The sequence below is a fragment of the Macrobrachium nipponense genome, chromosome 11 (assembly GCF_015104395.2).
Source record: "Macrobrachium nipponense isolate FS-2020 chromosome 11, ASM1510439v2, whole genome shotgun sequence".
NCBI classification, from domain to species: Eukaryota; Metazoa; Arthropoda; class Malacostraca; order Decapoda; family Palaemonidae; genus Macrobrachium; species Macrobrachium nipponense.
In genome coordinates this window covers 79,021,621-79,031,620 of record NC_061087.1, presented here as the reverse complement: position 1 = coordinate 79,031,620, position 10,000 = coordinate 79,021,621, and the positions used below count along the sequence as shown (strand labels likewise).

The following is a 10,000-nucleotide window of genomic DNA, read 5'->3' as shown; positions in this document are numbered from 1 at the left end:
CATTGAAAGTGTTTCTGGTATCACTGCATTTATATATACATCAAATAAAAGTTATTTTACAAGGTACGGCTCATTATTATTTTAATACGATAAACCCATTGTTTCCCGTTAAAATGTTTGCGGTTTGTTTCGATTCATTATTTTAAGTCGAACCAATTTACTTAATGAATCTATTATAGTTACTTTTCGTAATTTGCATTGTTGTCATCGTAAGATCCGTAGCTACTACACAGTACTTCCAGTTGCCCAGTCTTTTTCTACATTAAGTACTGTTTTTCCCACATCAACATTCCTTTTCTTTGCAAGTCCTTTTTTCTTTAAGCAGTGATTTCTCTTTTCCCTCCTTGGTTTCTCTGGCTATACCAAGATTCGCTGCTTTAAGTTTCATCTCCAGTTGATATACTGCGTTAGGTTTAATGGCATTTTAATCTCTCTTGTAATTTTATTTTTTTCATTTACTGCAACGAATAGTCTCACTTCTGAAAATAGTCAGAGACGGGCTGCTATAGGAGCAAGAGCCTGTGCTGGCTAAAGCCAACTTAATCTACATCATCCGTAAATGAAGAAGAAAACATTGGTTGACAACCCACAATGCACTGCCGAAGAACAACAACATTCACTTCTAACGAGACGGAGGGGAGTTATAGTTTTCTAATGCCAAGGAAGGACTTTCAGACCTTCCTTCCTACCAGGTGAAGGGATTGGGGTTATTTTGTAACTCTGGCTTAAGGAACCGGAAGGGCGGAGGAAGAACGGCATTTTATTTATTTATTTACTTTTTTTTTGGCTCAAAAAGATTTGGCTCAAACAAGAAAAAAAAAAATTAAGGAAAAAGGAAAAAAAAATAAGAAAAGATGGGAGAGAGAAGTTTGTCGTTTGAAGTTAGAAGGGAGAGGAAAAGGTGATATGGGATATATGGGATATGCCCGTTTGAATGTAAGGAAGAAATGAGGAAAAATTAAATAGAAGAGATAAATGGTAGGCCTATAGTAGTGAGGAGATAAAAGGAAAAACGTGAAAAGTGAGTGGAATAAAAAAAAAAACAAAAAAAAAAAAAAGCACTTTGTGAATAGTTGGCTGGAGACGATAAAGGAAAGGTCATTAAAAACAAACGAGAGAGACTGGAACTCTCTTGAAGATCGTTGATTGATTAAAGAGAAGAAGGCTCTGAGGAATTAGCAGGTGGAGGAGGAGGTAGAGTAGGAGGAGGAGGAGGAGAAGCCAGGAGGAGACAAGTATGAGAAATGAGGAGGACCTAGGGACGAGATTAATGACGTGATAATAGAAGTGTCCCTACAGATACCCCAAAAGCAGGTTCATTCCCACGGGTCTATCTCGATGACGCACACAGTCCTATGATGGATTACACCGGTGGCCTCTAGGCTTAACGGAAGGCCTTACTGGGGAAGTTCTTCTAATCTTTAGTATTAAGGGATAAGAAGTTCGAAAGTGCGGGCGCATAGACACAGACGCACACGCGCGCATCACAAGTACGCACTTACATGTGTGCTACTGAGATATACATGCATTTGTAGGTGTTATTACGGAGAGTTTCGAGCTAATTCCGCAAATCCAGATCACTGCATTGTACACTTTCACATGTGACCCTTGAACATCTTTAAGTAGATGGCGCACGAAACCTACTAAACGAGTTATTATCAGTGAATGGACCGATGAAAACGTAATGAGTAATTAAGACACTTCTACCATCATGTACCGGGATTTGTGTGTATGTGTGTGTGTGTGGGGGGGGGGGGGGGAGGTCATGTTGCGAAATTGTTGGAATCCAGTATTCTGTAAGTGTAGCCAGGGAGAGCTTACCTCTTGATAAATTTGGCTTGTTGAACTATTGAAAATGTAAACAGCATAAAAGAAAGGAATGATAAGCCTATGGTTTTTACTTTAAAACTAATTGAAATGTGACTATACATTATATATATATATATATATATATATATATATATATATATATATATATTTATAATTTTTTTTTCGAGCGAAGATAAAATTTCTGCCCCCTTCAGAAACTGAAATCCTGCCTACGCCAATGGAGAGAATAACATTGTCTCTCCTTTAACTACTCATTCGTTATCAAAGTTCAGGTATACCCTGATCTCTTCATACACATGAACCACACGTTCGTACACACCATGTTTCTGCCCATGTTGGTTTTGCATGCGCAGATATTGCTTGATTCTGTCTGTGCAACGAATTAATTTATTCACGAAAATGAAGAGAATGTGCAAGAAAATCCCAAGAACAATGTTCGATAGGGAGATATGGGATTTTATCTCCACTGAAAAGATAAACGTTCAAAGTATTTCTGTTGCATCCTTGGCTGTCCCTCTGTATTGTATGTTTTCTCTTTCCCGCCGTTGCTTTTAATCTTGTAGCCACCGCTGTATCTGACAAGCACGTTTATTTTGACACAGGTGTCAGAGAAACATTATCGCAGAGGAGATAGTTCGAATTTGCCGACCCACGTCAACTTTGCTTTAATTTCAGGGCAGCAAACATACCATTATTGCCTCGTTGAAAATAAAACAATATTACCATGTTTTGTTTGTCATGGTGGTAATGAAAAGAAAACAGATTAATTCTTGCAGCGGGCGATAGAAAATTATCAAAATGGAATCTAATGGATCATATTGAACTTGGGAAGAGAGAGAGAGAGAGAGAGAGAGAGAGAGAGGTCCACATATAATTACAAATCTAATTACTCATTCAGTGAAAAGTCAGCAAATTAATCGATAAAAATAAATGAAAAAGAAACATTCCAAAACAACAACGAACAAGAAAAAATTAATAAAATGGAAATGGAAAGGAAAAAGTTGCGTGAATATTTGGAGGAAAGAGGAGATGGCAGGGAGAGGAAAGACGCAGATTAAGGAGAAGGGGAGGGGGAAGAGAAAGAGAGGAATGGGGTTGAGAGGATATAACAGGAATGAGGGTCGGGTAAATTGAAACAGGAGAATGACAATAAAAATGAGAGAGAGAGAGAGAGAGAGAGAGAGAGAGAGAATATTTTTGTGAGTGTGTGTGAGAAAGGCAGAGAGACGGGAGCATGCTGTCTGAAAGAGGAAATGAACAGGAATGACGTTTAATAAAATGGTGGAGATATGTAGAAAGTTAAAATGGTAACAATAATCCTGAAGTGTGTGTTGTGTGTGTGTGTGTGTGTGTGTGTGTGTGTGTACATATCTTGTAGATTGCCAATGTACAATTATATACATATTTGCATTCATAAAACCTGTTTATGAATTTGCATGAATATGTTTTGTCAAGATAGATTTAAAAACCACCTCAATTACTGTTTACCAAACGCATGCACAACCCAATAGAAAACGTAGTATAAAAAAAAAACAGGAATATTGCAAATATCAGTGCACTCAACAATGGAAAAGTAACATTTAAAAACCTACAAAAAGCCGAACCACTCGGAAATGAAAAAAAATGGAGACATGCAAGACAGATAAAAAAATATAAAGAAAAAAAAAGCGAAAAAAAAACGAAGTAAAAAAGACATCCAAGATGTATGGAGACAGAGCCAGGACAACAGGTTGACAACTCCGCCAAGATGGATGGAGAGCGATGGGGCCGTTATGTGTGTCACTGAATGGGAGAATCTGGGGGATGGGAGATCGTGGGGTGGGGTGGGGTGCCCGGGTATGGACTGGGGTGGAGAATGAAGACGGTAGAAGGATTTGTGTGTTGCCATTGGCGTAGCTAGGTAGAAGAGGAGAAAAACTGAATGAAGGAAGAACGGGTGAGTAGAGAGTGAGAAGGACTCGTGTGGATACATAGCGAAGATGGAGATGAAAAATTCGTAGTAAGAGAGAGAGAGAGAGAGAGAGAGAGAGAGAGAGAGAGATAAAGCGTGGAATAGAGATAAAGATAAAATAACGTGAGTTACATGAAGTAGAAAAAAATAATTATTGGCAAATGGAACAAGAATTGAACGTGAAATAGAAATAGCAATTGATACATATTGGATAAAAGTCGATAAAGATTTTTATATATATTATATGTAACAATTATCAAAAGTGGTAAAAAAAAATGCAAGTCCTTGGATGGAATTATCAGGGTGGAAAGCGAAAACCAAAAGTGGGTGAGAAATAAAAATCTAATATAATTCAAGCCAGTTTTCATATGCATTTCTTTGAACTAACATTCGCCTCATTAACCAAACAAAAACTTCTTTCAGTTTTCTTCTGAAGATTGAAAAAGAAACCCACAAAATCACTTTGTAACTTGTTTACTTCTAAGTATTCATGTATTTATTCATTCATTTATTTAATTTTTTTTATTTGTCTTATTTATATTTAGGGTGCAAAGTAAAACTCAGTAGTCTTAACTGGATCTTCTCAACAAACCCAGGAAGAGAGTGAGAGAAATGGCCACATAAAAATAATGACCTAATTGATGGCCTCGGCATTTTCTGCTCAAACATCTGTTTTCATTCGTACCCAAATCTCCCTATGCTAGTATTACACGCTGTTCTAAATTTTATTGTACTATATAATATTTCGTTCTTCCTCGTAGCAATATACAGCTTTGAAACAACTCTTGTGTAAACCTGAGGAATTCACCGTGACATGAGTTTGCTGTAGAATGTGCGTCGTCGCGGATAATCTTAACAGGCTACGAAACAACGCTGAACAACGCGTAGCAACGCCAAATGCCCGGCTAGTTTGTTGTCGGGCAGGTGGGAGGTGCTCACTTAAGAGGGTCCTAGTTAACGGCCGGGCACGTGCGCAGAGGGCAGAATAGGCTGATCTTTAAAGTGCACCGCCTAATCAGCTTACGTGCCATAGTGCCAAGGGGTGCCAGCTGGTGCCACGACTAGCAAGCATTCAAGACTTTGAGCGATGGGTTCGGACGACAGGCAAAGCCTCATTCGCCCGACGTACCCTAACCAAAGGTTAATGATAAACCTTATGACGAGGTTAGATTAATATTGTTATTATTACTTTCATATTTTACCATATATTGTATTTAATAGTGCATCATATGGGCATACCGTATTTGCAAGGGGACGTAAAGCATATGATTATTATCAATATATTCACAGAGGTACCTATTAGTCTACCGCTATATATATATATATATATATAATATATATATATATATATATATATATATCTATATATATATATATATTATATATATTATATATATTTTATTTACCATTCAGAATAAAACTTACATCACCAATAATTTTTCTTTTTTTTTTTTCTTTTTCAAACATTGTCTTTTAAACCATTAGTTAATCATATAAAACAGTAAAACACCATAATAACTGTACTGTTACTTTCAAATTCATACTGGCTACTCAAAACCAGTAATTAATGTACTCTTTTGTGAAAAAGTTATTTATTCTTTCTTTGTAATTGTTTTTTTTAAAGCCACCTATCGTAACAAAATTCGCTCTTGACAAAGGTATCCCGCTTAGAGGGTCAGAATTGCCATTCGTTTGAGTTTCCATACCATCATAATGACCTGCTTCCTGTAATTTTTCTCACTCCCTTCAGTTTAAATCACAAGAATGGTTTTCTGTTCACCAGCCAGTGAGGCCGATTCCCATAAGGTTTTAAAGAGTCTCTGGTCAACAGATTTTCGTTCTAAATTAAGCTGGGAGGTAAATTGTACCAGCACGGACTCTTGCTCCCGAAGTAACCAGTGGGTATTGCTGTTGGTATGTGCATATGGTAAAAAAATGTCTGATTTATGTATATTTATTTGATAGTTACGTATTTGCACTTCTTTATATTGATTCAATATTAATGATGATGACTCACATCTGGACATCTTTGATGTGTATCATCAATCTGTGTTCAAGCTTAAATTGAAAGTACATGAGAAAAATATGCATAAACTATTTATATCCGTTATCTTTAGCATTGCTAAAACGCAGAAAGGCAGAACAATATTGAGACTATCCAAAAAAATATCATAACAGGGATTGTTTTTTATTTCATTTTCTTTCGGGAAAAGGTAAGATTGTCCAAGAAAGTGAAACACTTATATAATATAGCTGCTTAGTAGAAAATATAATTTTTCCTTAAATGGCCTGTACTGACCACTGGAAGATGAACTGCCACTCGTATTGAATAGGCTTTTCTTTATAAAAGAAGAAGAAGAAGAAGAAGAAGAAACCATCCAGAGGGCCATTCCCTTCAATCCTCCACCACGGAGGATTGAAGGGAATGTTTAGGGAGGAAGGAGGAGCGTAGTAACAGAGGAAAAAAAAATAAAAAAGAAAAAAAAATGAGGGGTGGGGATACAGCCTTAGAGGGGGGGGGAATGTGAAGAGCATCTTTTAAGGAAGAGAGAGAGAGAGAGAGAGAGAGAGAGAGAGAGAGAGAGCAGAGTCATCGACTAATCTTCAGACAGTAATTCCAGGAACTTGAGGTGCTGTTACAAAGGCAAATAATTCCGCCATCCAAGTCGACTGGGTTACGAATGGAATACGGATGCACTGGGATGTGAAATTCCATCCCTCGTCCCTATTCAGTTGGGTATAGGAGAAAAGGGGGCCAGGGGCGGCTGTGATGGAGAGGGGATGGAATCATAGAGAGAAGATTAAGAAGACTTCAAGACTTCTGAGAGGCTGGGGAAGTCAATACTGCCTATAGTATATTACAGTGCATTTGGCATCCCTTAGCTTTTGGAATGTACAATACTGGTAATATAGTATTTTGGATGTGTGTCATAGTTCATATCATTTACCTGAATATGAACTTGATTTTAATATTAATAATAAGTTAATGATACTGTAAGAGCAATGTAAGAGATGATATATATTATATATATATATATATATATTATATATATATATATATATATATATATTATATATATTATATACATATATATATATATATATATATATATATATATATATATATATATATATATATATATATATATGGAAGTCTCTGAACACAGAATTTACAGTAGCATAGTTTACTTCAGTTGAGGTAACGTAAGTGTAAGTTTATTGTATAAATAAACTGCCGCTGATAACAACAAAATATTATCTAAACCACTTAGCTTATGCTTCCTTAGAAGTTTCACTTAGCCTATTTTCCTCAGACTTTTGTATTCGTAATAACTATTTCGTTACCAAAAACTGTTACCTGTAGTATTAAAAGTTCAAACACCGTCCTAGTGTTGAGACTTAAAAGAACACGTTTCACTTGAAAATATGTTAGTTGTAAATTATTATCGTTAGTAACACGTTTTCAATAATTAGGTACTTACCTGGCACATGATTGCCACAACAACTACGACCAAGATGACGACAGCTGGGATGATTAAGAAGAACCAGTTGATGTTCTTTTCTTTGGGGCCGACGGGAGGGGCGCGTTGGACTGCGGAGAAAAATATGAAAGGCTTTATAAGCACAAAGATAGATTATCTTTATTATGATTGTTTTGTTTCACTCTTATATGTTGTGAATATAATATTATCTTGCTCATAGGACTAGCCTTGTCAGGTATTCCATTAGACTCAACATTACACTGTCGAATCTAATGGAAATTGAATATTGGACCCCATAAAAACCTATTGGTTTCCATGAAGTTTAAACATTACACAATCGGGTACTGCAAAAAACTAAACGTAGTACTATCGGATCTCGAGAAAACTCGACCTTTCCACTACTCGATCCCATAAAAACTGAGCATTACACTATCGGATCCCATGAAAACAGACCGTTAAGCCACCAGCTCCCATAAAGAGTCTAAACCCATACTTAGAGAATTCCACGAGAGCCCTCACCTCCATCTCGCCTGCTCAAGACGGTCAGGTGCGCCTCTCTGTAGTCGTAGCCGAGGTTGTTGGCACCGAGGCAGGCGTAGATCCCCGCGTCCTCTGGCACCGCCCTGACGATCGTCAGTTTGGAGAGGTAGGTGTTGCCACCCTTCGCCACGACAGGCGCTGCCGTCTCGACCCGTCGGTAGTGTTGGTTGCCGATCGGTATGGTCTTGTTGGGGATCTTGCCGCCCTCAAACGACTCGGGGTTGACCTTCTTCAGCCACTGGAGAGACAAGAATTGGAGGTTTATATCATTATGGGAAAAGTTAAAGTATAGGGGGAACCTGTCTGACGCATATATATATATATATATATATATATATATATATATATATATATATATATATATATATATATATATATATAGTGTGTGTTGTGTAGAGCATGTTTAAGTATTTGTATGTGCTTATATGTTGCCCAGTCTGTGCATGTTCTAATTCATTGTGGTTGCATTGTGATGGTCCTACGCCCTACCTAACGCACACATCATTAAAAGTAATAATATTCCCTTTTTCCGTCGCTTATGGTTTACTCTATTGACTGGGATAAATAACTATAATTTTTAAGTTAAAAAGAAAGGAAAACACTACCTCACCCTTTGTTATAAAATTGCCAATATTCGCTTTGGTTTCATTTTGACGAGTAGAATTTCAACAAAAATGTGCAAGGGCCATTAGAAGTCATAAATATATCACTTTTTCTGTCATATTAGGTTTTCCTCTTTTGGCTGAAGAGGTACAAGTATTCGATAAGTGGAATATTCGTGAAATAATTTCACTTGGAATTATTATACATTGGCTGTAACCTGTAAAATAATTCAATATATTTTGACGATCGTTATATTTTGCGACTGCGTCAATACATCCGAGAATCCCCGTATGGCAGTCAGGTAAATAGAAAGGCACATTAGTACGTAAAACCAAACACGGCGGGCATTCTTCAAGATAAAAAGGAAAAGAAAAATGCTTAAAATGCCTTAAAGCCTACCACTTTGTCCTTGACAAAACAAGAAATCATCCCCTCGTTAAGTAACAGGCAAGTTACACCCATCTACGCCCAGGCCCCCTTACCTCTACCCCCGACCTGACGAAGATAAAAAGAGGCTTCAGTCGTCAGGGGAAAAGCTAAGATAACACCTTCTTTTGGGGCAAAGTCTCGAGGCGTCAATATTATTCCTTGAGGGAGCGCCATTTTGACTCAAAACAAGCGCCCCCCCCCCCCCCCCCCCCCCCCCCCCCCCCCCTTGTCTGCTTCAGTGGCGTTACCGAGGCTAGATCGGTGGAAAAACAACATGGAAGCTTTGGAGACATGCCCGGAACTTGTTAGAGGAGCTGTTTATCTTCTTAGCTGGAGATGATTATGGAGACCAGACTGGCATGCTGTCTTGTCTATCCGTCTATTCCATTAGATATTTAAGTTGCAGATCATACAAATCTGCGACTTATTCAAATTCAGTCTTGGTTGTTATGATGGATAAAAAGTTGACTAACCTATTTAGTTATGGCAGAAAAAGAGGTATAGACTCTTTCAAAGTCTTCAGGAGAAAGATAGTATCTGCGAACTATACCAATACCTTCAATAGAAATCATCCATTGTATATATATAATATATATATATATATATATATATATATATATATATATATATATATATATATTATATATATATATATATAGTATATATATATATATATATATATATATAATCATATATTATATATATATATATATATATATATATATATATAATGTTATGATTTCTACTGAAGTTATTGGTATAGTTCGCAGATACTATCTTTTTCTTCAAGACTTTGAATCAGTCTATACTTCTTTTTCTCTTCAATCTTGATAAAAAATATAGTATCTGCGAACAATGTCATTAACTGCAATAGAAACTGCAAGAGGGAAAATGTGCCCAAATAGCATATGAATATGCATAATTCTAGATAAGTAAATACCTTTGTGTAATTGTAAGGACTGAAGTGAGGAGGTCTTTGCCGAAACAAAATCGACTAAACGACTAAAGTTAGGGCAATTTCGTCAACAGTTCATTTTTTATCTTGCTGCCTGATTTCAATATTTTTCAAGCACTCGAATGTAAATAACTTGACTTCCATGGAGCTGAATGACGTTGAAGGCTAAACGTATTTTTTCGTTATAATTGTGATTGAGGGGTTACTCTA

At 36.7% G+C, this 10,000-nt stretch overlaps 1 protein-coding gene across 2 annotated transcripts in view; it reads right to left on the bottom strand.

Moving 5' to 3' along the window:
• The window catches only part of LOC135206372 (fibroblast growth factor receptor-like 1), a 208,698-nt gene that overhangs the window by 11,420 nt on the left and 187,278 nt on the right, over positions 1–10,000 (bottom strand). For both annotated transcript variants that reach the window (XM_064237791.1, XM_064237797.1), the window contains exons 8-9: positions 7,783–8,041; positions 7,264–7,373 (exon numbers count right to left, since the gene is read on the bottom strand). In XM_064237791.1, the coding sequence (XP_064093861.1) occupies positions 7,264–7,373; positions 7,783–8,041 (369 nt within the window). The remainder of the gene's footprint in view (positions 1–7,263; positions 7,374–7,782; positions 8,042–10,000) is intronic.